This window comes from Blennius ocellaris (assembly GCF_963422515.1).
Source record: "Blennius ocellaris genome assembly, chromosome: 15".
NCBI lineage: Eukaryota > Metazoa > Chordata > Actinopteri > Blenniiformes > Blenniidae > Blennius > Blennius ocellaris.
Genome location: NC_137664.1, coordinates 19,100,714 through 19,118,744, shown reverse-complemented (window position 1 = coordinate 19,118,744; position 18,031 = coordinate 19,100,714). Strand labels below are relative to the sequence as shown.

The 18,031-nt window shown below is 42.2% G+C and overlaps 1 protein-coding gene across 1 annotated transcript; it reads left to right on the top strand.

Moving 5' to 3' along the window:
- Positions 1 to 2,577: 2,577 nt before the first annotated feature.
- LOC308140261 (complement component C7-like) lies at positions 2,578 to 13,349 on the top strand (the record flags this gene model as incomplete). Its single annotated transcript, XM_080509946.1, has 18 exons — positions 2,578 to 2,625; positions 2,735 to 2,787; positions 3,893 to 3,968; positions 4,163 to 4,304; positions 4,639 to 4,783; positions 4,862 to 5,000; positions 6,231 to 6,359; positions 6,487 to 6,730; positions 7,629 to 7,742; positions 7,828 to 7,994; positions 9,372 to 9,600; positions 9,689 to 9,860; positions 10,010 to 10,097; positions 10,179 to 10,311; positions 10,787 to 10,978; positions 12,652 to 12,748; positions 12,840 to 13,021; positions 13,174 to 13,349. The coding sequence occupies 18 exons, from the start codon at positions 2,578 to 2,580 to the stop codon at positions 13,347 to 13,349; spliced, it is 2,526 nt and encodes an 841-aa protein (XP_080366072.1).
- Positions 13,350 to 18,031: the final 4,682 nt, after the last annotated feature.

The following is an 18,031-nucleotide window of genomic DNA, read 5'->3' as shown; positions in this document are numbered from 1 at the left end:
GTAATCAGACCAAAGTTAATCAAACAGTCATGTTATGTTTTTTTCTTTATCTTTGGTAAAGCATGGATTTCAGTCAATACATTTGAATGGCGTAAAAAAAATGCCTGTCCTTTTTCAAACAGTCATATTTAGAGTCAGACTTGAAAATAATACATTATATATCAAGAAAGTGGTAGACAATAATCTGTAAATAATGTTTTTAGAGATAACTACTCAGACATTTAGCAGTTTTCTTGTGCTCAAAATGGTTATTTGAATCACACGTGTGGATAGTTTTCTTTCTTTTTTTTGTATGTATCTGTATTTTGTGAATGTTTCAATATGTCTGTAAGAAATGACCAGTAAGAATAATAATTACAAAAAAGTAAAAGCTGGAAGTGAACAGACAGACTTAAACAGTCACAGTAAAACCTTCTCTCTCGCCATTTACATCTGTCAAACTGAGCATTTCCATTATTCTGCTACTCAAAGCAAATGCGTATTTCTAAATCTAGTCAATTTGAAAGTTTCTTTGCACTTAATGGGAGATTAAAAGCAGATATTAATCTCAATCAATGACTTTTACTTGATTGAACATCTGCGTTACACCAGAGCTCTCATATTCTGACATGGAGGTTCGAGTTAAACCTGTTACTCGCTTGTTTAATGTACCAGTGCTTCTGTCAGTGTGAACAGTAATGACGATCCAACAAACTGATCACTGCATGACACGTCTGTGCAGGAGGAGCGTTGCTCCCGCGGAGTCACATTTCAGCGCTCATCCAGCAGCACAGCACTTCATGTGAGTCTGTCTCACCCAGTCACATGTGAGCAGATTTGTTTTCAGAGCCGTCAGAGTGCAGGGACCACCTACTGCCTCTCCACACACACACACACACACACACACACACACACACACACACACACACACACACACACACACACACACACACACACACACACACACACACACACACACACACACACACACACGCAAAACTCATATTCACATATATGGACAGAAACATACGATAAATATCAATGTGCCAAATTAAAAACAAATCATTTTATGTTAAAGACATATTAACAAGTGAGAGAGAGAGGAGACAGATTTTTACAACTAAGTAAAAGCCTGAGTAAATCCAAATGTGAAGGAAAATAGAAAAGTAGATTTTGATAGGATATCTTTCTTTATTTCAAACATGTGAAGAAACAAATAAACAAGATTAGAAAAGAATTGAATGAAGAAGACAAATGAAGAAGGGACAACAGTAGCTTTTTTTATTTTATAATTAAGTCTGACTCTAGCCTTCACATAGGTAGTATGAATTAGGATTTATGGTATTCTATAAGTACTGGTATCGATAATGGGTATCAACAAGAAACTAAATGTTACTACCAGTACGTGTATTCGTCCTTTTAAAAAAGTGATATTGGCGCATCCCCAAAACTAAGAGTCCAGATGTGGGAAACACCCTGTGATGGGTTCAAGTCCTTTGGGAAATTTCTTGCATTTTAAACAAAGCTGAGCAAACTTTAGTTGACCTCGGTTCAGATTGTGTAAGAAGGGAGTTTTTGAAACAAGAGTGAAAATAAGGCAAAATGAACAAACTGTCGGGATGATTGATGATCGCAATGAAGGAAAAAAAGATTCTCACAATAACGTAGTGCATGAGTGTATAACGAGAATTACTGAGAAAAGAATGTATATTGGGCTTTTTGGTGAAATTTCAGGATGATGCTAAAATAAACCTTCCCGGATGGACTTAATGTGACCTTCTCTAAACTTTTTGTCCTCCACTTTAACACCTCCATACTACATGAAGAACATGGTTAATCCAGTCATTGTGTCCCTGCATGAACAACACAGGCCTCATCTCACCTCCATGGACGACAACGCTCCAGCTCATGGAGGTGGCATCGTGAGGAAACGGCTGCTGGAGACTGAAGGACCTCAATTGGAGAAACCTGCACTTCCTCCAGATGTGATTCATAGAAAACCTCTGGGATCAGCTGGGCGGCCGTGAAGAGGCTCCTAACTCTGTACCCAGAACCTCGATGACCTGAGGACCGTTTGATGCCTCAACAGACAATAAGTTCACTTGTGAACAGCAGGAGACGTCGTCGTCAATCTGGGAATGATGCTTCAGGCCACTTGACAAGTCATTGTTTGAGATGAGGAAATCCACATTGCTGCTTCCGTTTAAAGTCCCTACTCACATGAATTATCATCACTGTCGCATCAACGTTCTAAATTTTCCATCGATTCACCCTGAAAGCCAAATATCCTTAGCGTTTTGTGAGTAGTGGATATTGACATCTGGTCAACCTTTGGTCGAGCCGTGGCAGGTCGGTCCAGGATAAACACTGATGTTCCGGCAGCACCCAAGGACAAACAGGACGGTAAGTTGTTTATTTGCTGGAGCGTCAAGAGGACAAACCACAGCGACATCGTGGACAGGAGCTCTTCATGAGGTCAATGTCGGCGAATCGTTTGGACTTGAAGTTCAAGACTTTCTTCAGCGAGGGAATTCCTGGACTCGGGGTGTGTGGAGCAATCCCAGCTCACACCTCCCAGTGGATTATTTGACGAGGATTATGGTCAGTCTGGCTCACATGCCGCTGTCGAATCAGGACGCCATGAAGGTAAAAACATTTTACCTTAAATTTTGAGATTTAAGTTAACAGAAAATAGAACTTCCATTGAATTATGAAAACAGAAGTTGCTGAATTGTGTTCTTCTCTTTGTCCACAGTTGAATTTGGCTGCTGCTTTGGCGTTAACACTTGCATTTATATCACCAGTCTGGTAGGAGTGCACATTTATTAGCCTTTGGAACTCTGGTTACAGAGCCACATTACTGTATTGATTGTATTCTCCAGCTAATGGATATTTATTTTTCCTTATTTACAGTAGCTATGTTTCCTGGGACAGAAAGTACAACTTCTCTCTACTTTTGGTCCAAATATTGAATCGTATTTTACTGTTGTATTAAGTTACTACTTTGTATGGCATGCACCACATTCATAATCTTGTTTTTTCCCCATTAAAAGTTCACAAGTATAAAAAAAAACCAGGTAGAGTCTGTGTCAATAGATTGATGCACAACAGGCAATGTGATTTATATATTACTAATACAGAAGGGACATTATAAAAAATTTTTCAGACATGTTAATTAGATATATGACTTAAGTGTGTTTAGGTTTACTTGAACAAAGATCACTTATTTTGTGTAAACATAGTTTCATATAATATAAATGTTATTATATTATCACTAAGGGGTTTATATATGAATATGTGTGTATATTGATATAGGTGCACCTGTGTGTGTTGCACATGTTTTGCACATGTCTGAAATTATCTAGAAAAAAGAAGAAAAAAGAAAAAAAGAAATGTGTTCCATAATGTATTTCACATTAACTCTGCTTTCAGCTCTCATTGTGGCGAGAAGCTTTTCCTCAGCTGGAATCCCATGACTTTTGTTTACTTTATTGTAATGCATGTTTCGTGTTGTACAGCTCCTTAGATCTCGTAGCTTTTTCGGAATCTTTTCCGTTGGTTCAAAGTCTCCTCGGATTTATTTGCTGTCACACTTTGATATGCTTGATGACTTCCAACTGCATCTCACATTTCGTTCTGATATTTATGGGATACAGCAATCCGTTAAATCAGTTTCCAGTCTTTGAACAGTGCATTCAACGCACAGGCATGTAAGTTAATCAGGCTTTGAGTTGTTCCAAGAAACCCTTGAAATGCAAAGCGCTTTGCAGATAGCCAGGAAAGTGAAATATATGACAATGTCTCATATCAGTCATTCATGAAGAGGCTATTATTATTTCTTATAAATTATTATTGTTTTATTTTATTGCACTGTTAGTGGTTTTGAGGTAGTGATAATGTGTCTTGCCCTCAGGGGTCAGCAGCGTGTGAACTGTAGATGGGGGCCGTACGGGGAGTGGTCGGAGTGCGATGGCTGCACCAGAACAAAGGTACTGCAGAGCACCGGAAAGTTAGTCCATGTGTGAGAAGAGCTAGTCGAGACCTTAGCTTGACAACAACATTGGAGCTGAAATCCCAGTGAAAGACCAAATTAAGTAGATCCATGGAAACGGGTTACGTCTATAATTTCACGCATTCGAACCAGCCTTCTTGCCTGTTACGATTGCAATTCCTTCGTTTTCAGGTCCGAACTCGCCACGTGGAGGTGTTCGCTCAGTTTGGCGGCGTGCCATGTTCAGGTGAAGCCGCTCAAACAGAAGCGTGTCAACCGGAGAAAGGATGCCCCCTGGAAGCAGGCTGCGGAGACCGCTTCCGCTGCACCTCCGGTACGCTGTGATTCCAGGGACCTCACTCAAATGGGATGTTTACAGTCATCACTAAAACCAATGCAGACAGTATGGTGCAAATAACTGAAAACTACTGTCGTACACGAGACTCACCATTGCTAATGTTTATAGCATATTGTCCCGAAGCCTAACCCTAAAACAACAGCTCCAACTCGTGGCCCAACTTGAGAACGACATAACTTTCAGCATTCCGGCCATTTCCATGTAAACGCGAACGTTTTCTGAAATGACAATGCAAAAATGAGGTGTTGTCACGTAAATAGCGCCTGAATCTTTAGTAGTTTTGATAAGTGTAATCATGTAACCGTTGCAGGTCAGTGCATCAGCCCGTCTTTATTTTGCGATGGAGATCAGGACTGCGAGGACGGTCTGGACGAGCGCAGCTGTCATCAAGACAACAATCATGACTCCTGTGACCTGGACAAAACGCCTCCGAACTCGGACTTCACGGGCAGAGGGTGCGCGCCTGTCTAATCCCGTTTCAATCTACCATTGTTGGATGAACAGTCCAGCAAAGTCCTTGTCATGTTTTACAGCTACAACGTCCTCACGGGAGAACTGAGAGCGGCTGTGATCAACACTCTGAGCTTCGGAGGGCAGTGCAGGAAGGTGTTCAGTGGTGACCACAAAGCAATGTACAGACTGCCACACAACGTCCTCAGATACAACTTTGAGGTGAGCCCAAGATCATCACTGTGTTTAGTGACCATGCGACCCTCGCTTGGATAAAGCATTTAAAGAGAAAAGATAGATGGTCACAAAGTGAGGCCCTGTTTACACGACAACGTTTCCAAGTAACAATTTCAAGACAACGCTGTTCGGAGCCACTTGAAGCGCATCTTTTTGAAAACTATATCGATGTCGGCATTTCTGCCGTTTCCGTGCAAACAGACATCGTTTTCAAAACGTTGCCGTGTAAAAACTTTCCCGAAACAAAAACACGAAAACAATCCATACGGGGGCCTTTGTTTAGCGATCACCCTTTTTATTTCTATGCTGCTACTCCTGACAGGATTTGACATTCATGCTCTTCATGACTATAAATCCTGGACCACATATATAGAAAATTCAAAAACCAATAGCAAAATAGAGCTGATACTATGACAGTGGAACTTCACACATGTGGAACATGAACTTACCAGTGCCATCAAGAAGACATGGTAATATTGAAATGAAAATTAACCCCAACCCTTTAATACCGATACCATGTCGGATATTGCATGCACTGAAAAAAGAAAATAGTTGGACCAACTAAAATGAATTGCTTCAATTGGTAACATAATTCATTAACTTAATTAAATAAAGCTGATCAATTAGATTAAATACGAAGATCTTGATTCATTTAGATGCGACCGATTGAAGCAGTTTAGTTAGGTTGGCACCAACTATTTCCAATTATTTTCTTTTTTTCAGTGTGGCACACTCGTATTCGTAAAAGAGTCTACTACTGTAGACTGTATTACACTGGAGCCTTCAAGGCTGTGTGGAGGTGGTTTGTGGCAAAGCATTGCCTTTCGTAACCTTTGCGTATGGAGTACGAATTTGACTTAATGGCATTTAATAAGTAGTCGTGTTGATGTATGGTATCAGCAAGTGGCTAAAGCTTAATACTCGTACTCAGTTCTTTAAAAAAAAAAAAAACGGTATTGATACAACCCTATGTATATTTTCTGCTCAGACTCTGTAAAAACGTTCTCTCTGGGTGGTTTTCTCTTCAGCCAACCTTTTCCAAAATATTCCTCTCATTACCACAAACCTTGAGTATCATCGCTGACGTTGAGGGAAGAGTCTTAAAGGATTAATCCACTTTGAACGGATCAGCTGAAGCAGTTTATCAGTATCAAGTATGATCATCTACTACCCGTGACGAAAGATACATCGACTTTTCTTTTGTTTGTTTTGCAGGTCACAGTAGACAATGAAGAGAGTGACGAGTCTTATGAAAGCTCCTGGTCCTACATGCAGCACATCCAGTCCAACGCCTTGTTTGGACACGACCGTCGCACCTTCCACAGAGAGCTCACCGATAACAAGGTGAAGTTATGGAGAAACTTTGAGGCTGAGCTTCCTCGAAAATCATTTAAATGACTCATTTCAAGATCCAAAAACCTCCTCTTGTGGAGGTGAGTTTGATCCTTCTCTTTCTGTATTCCCCATCCAGGCCTACCGACTTCTAGTCCTGAAGAATAAAGTGGAGCTGGCCCAGTTTCAGAACTCTGCCCCTCAGTATCTGACCCTGTCCGAGGGCTTTTGGAAGGCCTTGTCTTCGCTGCCCATCACATATGATTACTCGTCGTACCGCCAGCTACTACAGAGATTTGGCACACACTACCTCTCCGAGGGCTCGCTGGGAGGCGAATATCAAGCCCTGCTGGAGTTCGATCAACAGGCCTTCACGTCGAGCGGTGAGAAGACTTCACGTCGAGCCGACCGGGGAAACATAAAGTCCAGGTCTTTCCACGTGATTAAAAATATGTTTGCCGTGGAAATCTAATGAAAAATCAGTTGACGGGTTTTGAAGTTATTGCAGACAAACAAACCAGCAATCAAAACAGGCACATATTGGCTTTGGTAAAAAAAAAAAAAATCCATTAGCTAGAGCTTAAAAACAATTTATATAGATTTGATATTTCTCATTAAATGTATCAATGAAGTTTTACAATCTTGTTGAAGTAGGAGCTCAGCATGTTTCCTGTTGAGCATCAGTCAAGGCAAAGTGGAAAACGCATCGTATGTCAGTTTTTATTTGGAATTTATTCTAAGTAATGTATCATTTATTTATCAAGGCATCTGGATCCATGTTTTATAAAATCTCTTTGATGGTCATTACAGACTAGGGACATGACATATTTTGTCATTGAAAAGTGTAAAATCTAGTCCAGTGGTTCCCAACCTGTGGTGCCAGAGACCAAAAGGACCTCGAGGCTTTGCAGACACAGGGCGAGTGAGGGCTCCATTAAAAAACAATCAGAGTCCTGACTTAGAACACAAGCTGTGCTTTTCATTAGAAAAATTTTACAAATTAAAGCTGTAAGCTGCCATTCAGAACTTGCTGGTTATCCAAATGAACATAGCTAAAGCTAGCACATAGCCACAACTGACATGTATAATTATTATAACAAATCTCGTGCACATTAACACATATCAAAATCCTAGCATATATCTTAATACTAGCATGTATGCTAATGCTTGACCATACGCTAAAAATACTTCATTAATTCCATTTCCTGTTTGTTTCCTGTTGAAATGTGCCCGTCATCTCTTTAGATCAGTGTTTAACTAATTGTTTCTGTCTGTGTGAAGGTACCACTGATCTGGAGTACCAGAGGTGTTGGAAAAAGGTGAAACGTCGTTGGTTCAGGAAGAAAACTAAAATTGTGTGTGAAAAGCTCTCAAAGTCTTTAGCATTCAGCGATGGTGAGCAAAAGCTTTCATTTTAACACCAGAGTGTCCAGTCATGTTGACGCTCTTATTAGTAGAGATTCTCTGCTGTTACCCACAGGAAACAGTGTCACCAAAAAGCCCATTAAGGTGAATATAAATGGAGGAGACACGTCGCTGATCGGAGCGCTGAGTGTTCTGGATTTGGAAAATCCTGAAGCTAATGGAGAGATCTACGATAACTGGGCCTCATCCGTCAAAGACTTTCCAGATGTAATAAACCAAAAGGTAAAATAGTTCATCTTATTGCTTGCTCTCCTCTGTTTGGAAGTGACGCGCCATCCAGAAGTTGAAAGTAGGCAGAGATCACTGGGTTAGTTTAGGGGCAAATGGTGATGGGATATAGGTCCCGGTTACATCATTTTTGCATTTTTCGTTTCAGAGAAGTTTTGTATTTACACGGCAAGATTTGGGAAAAAATATCTATTTTTACACAATTGGAAGAAATACTGAAAACGATGGAGTCAGCACATTGGGCCACTAGGCCCACGAGCCAAACCTTGTCACGTCACCTACAGATGTCCAAGGAAGTAAAAACAAATGGTGTCAAGACTCACCAATACACAAGCACACAAGCAGAGAAGCTACCGTAGTCCCATTTAAAAACACATTTTTAAATGTCATCGCCATTAGAAATTATAATCATGCATTTGTAATTTTGGGGTTATATATTTTAGTAAAACTGTAACAAGTAATTTCAAGATTTTTACTCAGACAAGCAGGATTTTCACTACTTTAAAGGGGTCATATTATCCAGCTTTTCAACAACTTCACATGGCTCTCGTTGGTCCAAAAACATTGTATCCAAAGTGTAATGTCCCAAATCCAGATTTTCTTTGATTTCTCCCATTTGAATATTGGATCATAGGAGCTGCATTCAGAATCTGCTGTGTCTGTGTGAGCTATATTGGCTCCACCCACACATGTCCATCTTGGGAAGAAGAGGAAGTATTTCCTCTCTTGGTGCCATGTGCCAGAGCAGAGCTGCCACAATTGTGGGAGGAGTCAAAGGCCCTGATGACACAATATAGGGTTTGATTTCTGATTGGCTCATTGTAGCAAATCACTTTTTGAAAACTGATACATGCCAGGGAGAGAGAGGACACACTTTCTTCACTTCTGGGGTGTCATTCTAGGTATGTGGACACATGGAAAGCCTTTAGAAAGTGAATTTTGCATAACATGACTCCTTAGATAGCAGTTGTATGAACAAGACATTTATTTTTGGACTTGATGATATACAAAAGTGAAGTCAATGTTAAATATGATGCTCACGAAAACTAATAATGCATACATGTTGATGCTTGTTTGCTATATGGAAAATAACTTTTTTTTTTCATCCAAAACAACAGTGACATCGAGTCATCAAACTGCCACTCAAATGGTTAAACTATTGAAAAAGCCTGTGTATTTGGTAGTTTTGTGCAGAACGGAAGTTTTTAAAAAGATTTATGCAGAACAAAATATGAGAACAATATCAAAACATAAGTTAATTTTCAGAATTTAATGACCGAAGAGGGTTCAATTTAAACACGGCTGCACAGATAGAGAAAACGTACCAAAACGGACATGATGAGTGTTGAACGGCGAGGTTTTGTGCCGCAGCTGCGGCCGATCTACGAGCTGGTGAAGGAGGTACAGTGCGCAGGGCTGAAGAAGCTCCACCTGCAGAGGGCCACGGAGGAGCTCCTGGCCGAGGAGCATCCCTGCCACTGCAGGCCGTGTCACAACAACGGCCGGCCGCTGCTCACGGGCTCCGAGTGTCGCTGCGTGTGCCGTCCCGGGACGTCGGGAACGGCGTGCCAGAGAGGAGTCCCGACCGGCGAGCAGCCAGGTGAAACACCCACTGGAGAACCGGAGCGGTGCTCCACATCTTCTCCACGTCTCCACGTGACCTCTCTCTCTCTCTCTCACTCTCTCAGGGATGATCCACGGTGGCTGGAGCTGCTGGTCCTCGTGGGGAGCTTGTTCTGGGGGTCAGAGGTCAAGGAGTCGAAGCTGCAACAACCCGGCGCCCAGCGGAGGAGGTCAGAACTGCATCGGGCTGCAGGCGGAGCAGAAGCCTTGCGAAGAGGCAGGCATGCAGTTCTTACAGTAAGGACTTCCTTTTATCATGTCGGTCAGAAAACCACAAGCTTTATGAGCTTTTACACTTTTCTGGAGCCACAACAGAGATCTATTCAGCACGATCCCCGTCTTTGCTGGTCGGAATCCTCCTCAAATGTATTCTGTGGTCCCACCAGGATGATGGAGCCTCAATGCTTCAGCCTTTCCGTGGCCCCACCAAAAACCTGCAGACCTCCTCCCAACCTCAGGAATGGATTTATTCAGGTGAGACGGTGTCGCTCAAAATGTAATTTCAAGTGAAAATCAACTGATAATATGAATCCCTTTTTTTTTTTTTTTTTTAAGAATCCCAAAGACTTTTACCTGGTTGGGAACATGGTGGAGTACTCCTGTCTGGAGGGATATTACCTCGTCGGAAGCACCATCGCCACCTGTGGTGAAAACCAGCAGTGGAGCACCGGATCGATGCTGTGTAAACGTACGTCTTCAAAAGCAATCACAACATTCAGCAGCAGCCGTATCAGCTTTTAAATGCTGCTGAAGTCCGAGGTACAGTCGCACTCAGCATTCCTCTGGAGGTTAGCATTCAGGCCCTGTTTACATGACAACCTTATCAAGTGAAAACGGAAAACCTTATGTCATGTTTTAGCACCCACAGTATTTCTGCTGTTTCTGTGTAAATGGATATCGTTTTCAAAACATTGCCGTGCAGACGCAAAACTTTTTTGAAATGAAAATGCAAAAAAACGATGAGTTTTCACTTCAAACATTGTCTAAAGCATCTCTGCATCACATATTTAAGCTCGACATATTCTAATACATTCCTGAAACCCTTGATCCTCTGCTCTGAAAATAAAACGTCTAAGCTAAATCAAATGTAAAGATAAAGAGATTTGAAATATTGCCAATAAGCTACATTCTTGACATTTTTTTTTCTTGTTTCCTGTTTCCAGGCACTACATGTGGGAGTCCCTCGCTCAACGACATCGTTGAAGCCACGCCCACAAAAGCGGCCTATCAGATTGGAGAAAGAGTGACCCTGTCCTGTCCCGATGGACTGGCGTTGGACGGCGAGGTGTCGGAGATGATCTGCAGTCCCAGTCTCCAGTGGTCTCCGTCTCCTACTCACACTCACTGCAAAGCAGGTGGCAGACGCCGTCACTGTCCCCGGCTGTACTGTTTGAACTGTAAAACAGGTCAAACTGCTCAAAGAGCTCAAATGGTAGAAACAGATAAACTACTACAATACAAAAAAAAAAGTTTTTTTCTTAAATTGTAGAAATGGCTTAAAATGGAAAAACATTGGTTGAAACCCATTAATATGCATCAAGCTATAGAAAATGTCAAGATTTAACAAAATTACCTACTGTTCTTAACAGTAGCTATAAAAAACACATCAATGCAACTTAATATAGTTTCTGTATGCACAACAAAATTAGATATACAACTTAGGAAACTGTGTTGTTGTCAGGTTTAGGCTACAGACATTTATTAAATCTGCAAGAAAGAAGAAGACAACACGAATGAGCTTTGGTTACTCGCGAGGAGAATGGCCTAGGAGCGTGTTCAGATTACACCTCCTACCCACTCTGAGCTTCAGACCATTTCTCCTGCGGTTTTATTTCATTAAACAAAGGGGAGGGTTTACAGGATACACATCATAGTAACAAAACATTCTGTGAGTTTTAACAGTTTATCAACTATGAATACAATCAAAGGACATCCCGCGCATGGGACGTCGAGATGGCAGCTGTGTGGAAGACGCGGCTCATCTTGTTTATCAGCCTCGGTCAGGTTGACCTGCTCAGAACATGTGATTAGTGAGCAGCGCCTCAGGGGCGCTGCTAAGAGAGAATACACAGAAATAAGATAGAACTACATATAAAATTACTCTGACAGTTGTCGAACAAAGCTTTCAACTTGTGTTTTATATTAGCTTGCTGTTAAAATTATTTCATGTCTTTTTTTTATTAATTAGCTGGAAGAAACTCCTTTTATTTGCCAACAAACAACATTTTAGCAGGTTAGCTATTTAAGCTACTAACAAGCAACCCGGTCATTAGTTAATCCATCAGGTTGTAGTGCTCGCGCCACGTTTACATGATTTTTCACTTGAAAACACATAATTTTAGAAAGGTTTTGCATTTACACAGCAATGTTATGAAAACAAAGTTCATTTACACACATAAAAAACCCATAGAAAAAGTTGTAGTTTGCATGCTGGGAAAGGAGTTGGTGCTGTTATTGATTTTTGAAATGAAACCACACACACATGCATGCAGAGAGCAACACGTCATAAACACACACATTCTTACGAGCAGACTTATTATAGTGACTCTCAAATATAAAACTTCCAAGTCTCAGGAGAATCTCCACTGGGAGTCACGACATTCTGGATGCCGCCATTGTTATTATTGTCCATTTACTTGTGCATGAGCAGAAGAACTATAAACTTTGGCCGTGAGGCACATACACAGCAGTAGTGTTTCAGAAAAGTTGTGTTTTCTGCCGTTCACACGGAGCATTTTTAACAAAATTCCACCGAGGGAACCGTTTTCAAAAAGTAACATATTCAGTGACTCCAAGCACGAATATTTTCGGTTTTCACGTTGAAAACGGGCCTAAGGCTCAGCTAACTTTGACATTTTGGTCGTTGGCAGGTCAAACCCAGTTTTGGCAACAGTCACCTTGGTGGGAAACGTTGCTAAAAGTTCGTTTAGAGCTCAACTACTGATGTGATGAAAAGCGTGTATAACAACTTTGGCTTACAAAGCGCTGCGTAAGGTTGTGTGTTGAGCTGGTGTTTGTTTCCCAGCAGCGCCCACAAGCCCCTCCCCTCCGGCGGGGCTGAAGTGTAAAGTATGGGAGACTCCGGGGACAAACCAGTGTGTGTGTAAAAGTCCTTTTCAGTGCCCGTGAGTATGACTCCTCATTCTCTCTCTTTTTTTTTTTTACTATCGGTAAAAAGAGATATTTAAAGTGTAACGTCCCTCTCCCTGCTCTCAGGACCTCGCTGCAGCTGTGTTTCAGATTCGGCTTAAGTCCGACCCGTTTACTGAGCCTGTGCCAGCTCGGCGCTCTGCGCTGTAGGGGACGCCTCATCACCCTGGTCAGAGACGAGGACTGTACCTGGCCCGAGGAGACCTTCGCGTCCTGCCAGGACTGCAAACCAGGGACCAAATGTGGAGGTGAGCCTTGACGGACTTATCCATCTGTTTCAAAAAAAAAAAAACAGGCGATCTGGGAGGCTTTCCAGGTGAAAAATGATGATTGAAGAAGAAGTGACAAAAATCTTACAAAACTTGTTTGTTTTTTTTTCTCTCCCATTGATCTTTTGTAGCATCGGGTGAAAAATGTGAATGCCACGCCTCGTCTGAATGCCCCACAGACTCCGCCCCCGTGTGCGTCAGCCCCGGTGCTGGAGGAGCCAACGTGACCATGACCGAATGCGAGGTGGGGGTCCGGCGGTGTGCCGGGGAGCGGGTCCATGTGATCGGTATCGATGCCTGTTCTTAAAAGATGGCTGCTGCTGGACAATTAATATACATGCAAACCTTGAAGATTTTTGGCTGAATTGTAAATAAAAAACTTTTTTGGGGGGGGGTTGGGGGATGGAGGGGTTGAAAACAATAAAGATTTCAAACAACTGATGTAGAAAATGTCTTAAACGTATTTTACAGGATTTAGAATTTAAATGCTGGATGCTGGATGCTGCTATTGGGTTAAAATGTTGAGTGACAGTATCATCGGCCAGTCAGATTTTGATGTGTTATTGATGGACCACCTTAGGGCCAGCAAAGTTTCTAGTCGTGGTGTCGTCATTGAAATGAGCTTGACTGATTGGCCCATGGGCAGGTGGTGATGGTTCTGTTATTTTCCGCTACTCTGGAGTGATGGCGGCTAATTTAACAGCAAGATCGGATGATACCATAGCGGATCTGCTTCAGGACCTTTTTCAATGCGCTTGTTTGCGGAAGAAATGGAAATTGTGAGTAGAGGAAGACCGACACCAGAAATAGACGAGCTAACTCAGACCAACAACGGCTTTGTGCAGCATTTTACAGCAGGATGGATTTAATCTACAAGTGATGGGTGAGGATGTTGTTTATTGTGTGAATGTTGGAAACATTCGACTGATCTCTTTACAGTCTTCTGTGTTTTTGACTTCCTTTTCCTCCTAACATCTTTATCTGATTTAAACCATTCAAGTGTCAAAATGTAGATTGTTTAGGACATTCCACCCCTGTTCTTTCTGATTTCGTTTTTACTTTTGAAATTGTTTAAAATTCTCTGCTCATTTCTTTACAATTGAAGTGATTGAGGAAACCATTGAATTTACATTTTAACTTCTTCAACTATGAACCACTACTTCATATTCAATAGTAGATGGACATGATGAAGTGAGATAAAACAAATACAGACGTGCACTTCTGCCTAGTCTCCACTAGATGTCAGTGTGATTTCTGGACGTTATTTGTGATCCTACACTAAAGTGAGAGAAGAAGAAGCTTTGCAGACTGTGGAGCTTCACTGTGTTCTCAAAGAGGAAACATTTCATCTCCTGCAGCAACAATGAGCTCAATTCAGACTTTGAGAGAGTTTATCAACGAGCGACTTTCTGCTGCTGCTGGAGAAATATTCTCCGTGTTCCAACAAACTATCGTCCAGTACGAGGAGGAGATCGTCCGTCAGAGAAAACTGCTGCAAACAACCCGGCAACATCGAATAGAGTTGCAAACGGCAGGTATGGAAAAGTGTGGATGCGTTGATAAACGCGACCCGTGGAGGGTCTCTGTGGTTGTGGCTGGGTCTGGTTCATCCACCGCAGACTGAAGCAGGATTTGGGTCTGTTATGTTTTCAGCAGAGGAACGAGCGAATTACATTTGGTATTTTTTTTAAGACGCTTTTAATAAATATAATTTTTCTCTGACTCATGTGCAAATTTTAGCCAAGTATTTTTCTCCGCCACATTTGAAATCCCTCCTGTTACTGAGTAAAACAAAATGAAATGGGGATTTTTAAAAAAAGAAACAAAACAGGAAATTATCCAGGCGCGCACCCCTACGTCATTTCCGGTTTGTTGTGACGCGCAGCTGTTGAGGCTTGTTGAACTTTGAGTTACGCTTTAAAGTTGGAAAATCAACTCCTGTTCAAACTGAACAAGAGCTTTACAGTTTAATGTTGTAGTGTTTGGTAGAGTCAGGCATTTTTATTTAGTTTCTTACAGCGGCACTCAATCTGCCTATTCTTCAATCAACACAGTTGATATGTTGTGTGTTTCTATAGAAACATTTTGTCATTATGTAATTTCTCGACATTTTGAGTGTTTTATATACTTTGTTTGACTTTTATTTATTGTCTTTGTTTCCTTCCATTTTAATTCCAGTCTCGTGTTTGACTTGAAGAAAACAGACTCTGGAATTCAGAATGTGTGCCACTTACTGTGCTTGAAAATGTTTTATTGGATAAACTGAATAATGTTTGCAAATTGTATCTATTGAAAGGTTGTGCACATGTTGCAGTTAATTTGTCAGTTGTATCTTCTATAAAACGAAATAAGAGCACAGTGTGAAGACATTGTGAGTATCCCAGACACTTTGTTTGGTTGATTTAAGTTATGTGTCATTCAGAAAGTCTACTTTATGGGCTTTCATTCACAGTCACACATCAAGTTGTAACATTTACTCAAGTAATTTAAAGAAATTATTAGGCGGAAGCTTTGGTCTGGGCATCAAGACTGGCAGTGCAAATGCAAACTAAGTTTCTTCTCATTTTTATTATAAGTCTGATTTTCTGAGAAAAAATAGTCTCTGTGACCTCATGACTCACCTGTTAGAGAGAAGGATGCTAAACACACACTGTCCATGGCGTGTCATTTCAGTCCCAGTTTGTTTTTAGCCTGTTGTTTTTAGCCTGCTGCCATCGGGGAGGAGACTTCAGAGTCTCCGAGCCAAAACCAGCAGGCTCAAAGACAGTTTCTGCCACCAGGCAGTCAGGAGACTCAACTCCCTCCCTGCTCTGCCCCCCCTCCCCCCTCTGCCTCTGCCCCCTGCCACAGCCACCCTTACAACCCCCCTCCCCTCCAGCACCTGACATTATGCCCACCCCCCTCACCCCCACCCCCACTCAAAAAATGAACATTCTACCTCATAAGAGACATTGTACATACCACTTCACTTCACTTTACTGTTGACATGTTTATAAGGTGTATAGATTTTTAAAATCCTTATATTGCTCTCTTAATATATTTGCACTGTGGGTCTGAGAGGACCGAAATTTCATCTGGGCTGTATGTCACACATATCGGCACATTTGACAAATAAAGCTGACTTGACTTGACTTGACTTGACTTGACTTGACTTGACTTGACTTTTTTTTAAGCTGGAACAGCAGAAGTAATGTAACTCTACTTCCTTGTCCCTCCAGAGCCCCACCAGGTCCGTGACTGTAGGGAGGAGCGGCTCCTTAAACACGAAACAAACGACTGTCTGGAGCAGGAAGAACCACAACCTGCACACATCAAAGAGGAACAAGAAGAATCAGAACTTGTAGAGTTTAAAGAGGAACAAGAAGAACCAGAACCTCCACAGACTGAAGAGGAGGAGGAGGAGGAGGAACTCGGTACCTGCCAGGAGGGAGAATCGGAAACGATCAGCATATTTCCCAGTGGCTGTGTGGACGACGTTCCCGCATCTGGGAAACGGGCTGAGTGGGAAACGCTTCTCTGCGAGGAAATTGTCTGTAAAAAACACACCTCATGTCAGAACGCTGGAGCGGTCACCGATCAGAAGAGCATAGTTTGTGAACTCTGTGATCGACGATTCAAGCAACAGGGTCATTTCTTCCGCCACATGAGAACTCACAAAGACGAGGAGCTGCACTCTTGTGAAACTTGCGGGAAAAGTTTCAGGCGGCACAGTAATTTGCTGGACCACGCGAGAAGTCACACAGGTGAGAAGCCTTTTTTTAATTTAACATGAAGGAGTCCTCATTTACCTTTTCACTCGTTTTATGCTGCGTCGCAAAAAATCGTATATTTTGTGCTCTCACATTAGTTGGAAACCTACAAAATACTGGATTTTTATCAGTGGGAACATTTTAAACTAAATTTCTTCAATATTTAATGCAGTTTCGCTCATGGAGCTACTCATGTCTGACATTTACTTGTGTGTATGTGTTTGTGTTGCAATTGATGATTACATGCTTTTCGTTTGTTTGTTTCTCAATGTGCAAGGGGCAGCTGTGGCTACATGTTCAAATACCCCCCTCCAACAAGACGACGGTCTGTGGATACTTCTGAAGAGCCAAGATGTCGCTGAGGACAATATTGAGAAGCTCCAGCAGGATCATGTACGTCACATTGGTGGTAGTAAAGCAAGTTACATTGTGCGGATTTATTAGTGACATTAGGAATCTGTACACAAAATAAAACCTCTCATTCTACACTTTAGGTATTTTTTCTCTGTGGTTATATTGCTGGTTTTGTTCCCACCTTTTCCTCACCATTGTCTTTAATCAAGCTTCGGCCTAAAACCCATGTGGCTTTCAACACCGTAGTGTAATACACCGAAAGTGGCCGTGATAATAAACATGAATGAACATGTCTTACTGAAGGCGTTGTTTGGTTTCCATTGCAGGTGGACGATGCCTCTCCAGCTGTTTTTATTCCCACTTATGCTCGGAGGATTGCCGCGACGCGCTTCTGCTCGGAAAAGCAGAAGAACGGCGAAGAGGACCCAAAAAGACCGTCCATGTTTGAGAAGCTCCAAAGGAAGATGGCGGCAACGAGCGGCAAAGACGGAGATTTTGCGGCGTCGGCAAAGTTGTGTCTGAGAAACAATAAAAGGGCCATAAAGACGACGCGTAAAATCGAAGTAGGGTGGATACACGACAACACGCAGGTGCGAAAACGCAAAGGCGGGGGAACGAGGAGCGTGGACGTCTCCAAGGCGGCCACCAAAAAGGAAATCCTGCTGAAAGCGAAAGACATATTTTTTCCCGACGGGCAGTCGAGCAAGGGCAAGTGGGAAGAGTTCAGTCACGACATCGTGGACTTCCGGGAAGCGCGACTTGACGAGGGCGTCAGCGTGGGAGAACTCTACGAGACGCAGAAGTTGGGCCGGCTGAGGTTTTACCTGTCGACAGGGTGACGAGTTACGGGAAGCGCTTGACAGACGGGACGACGGAACCCGCGAAC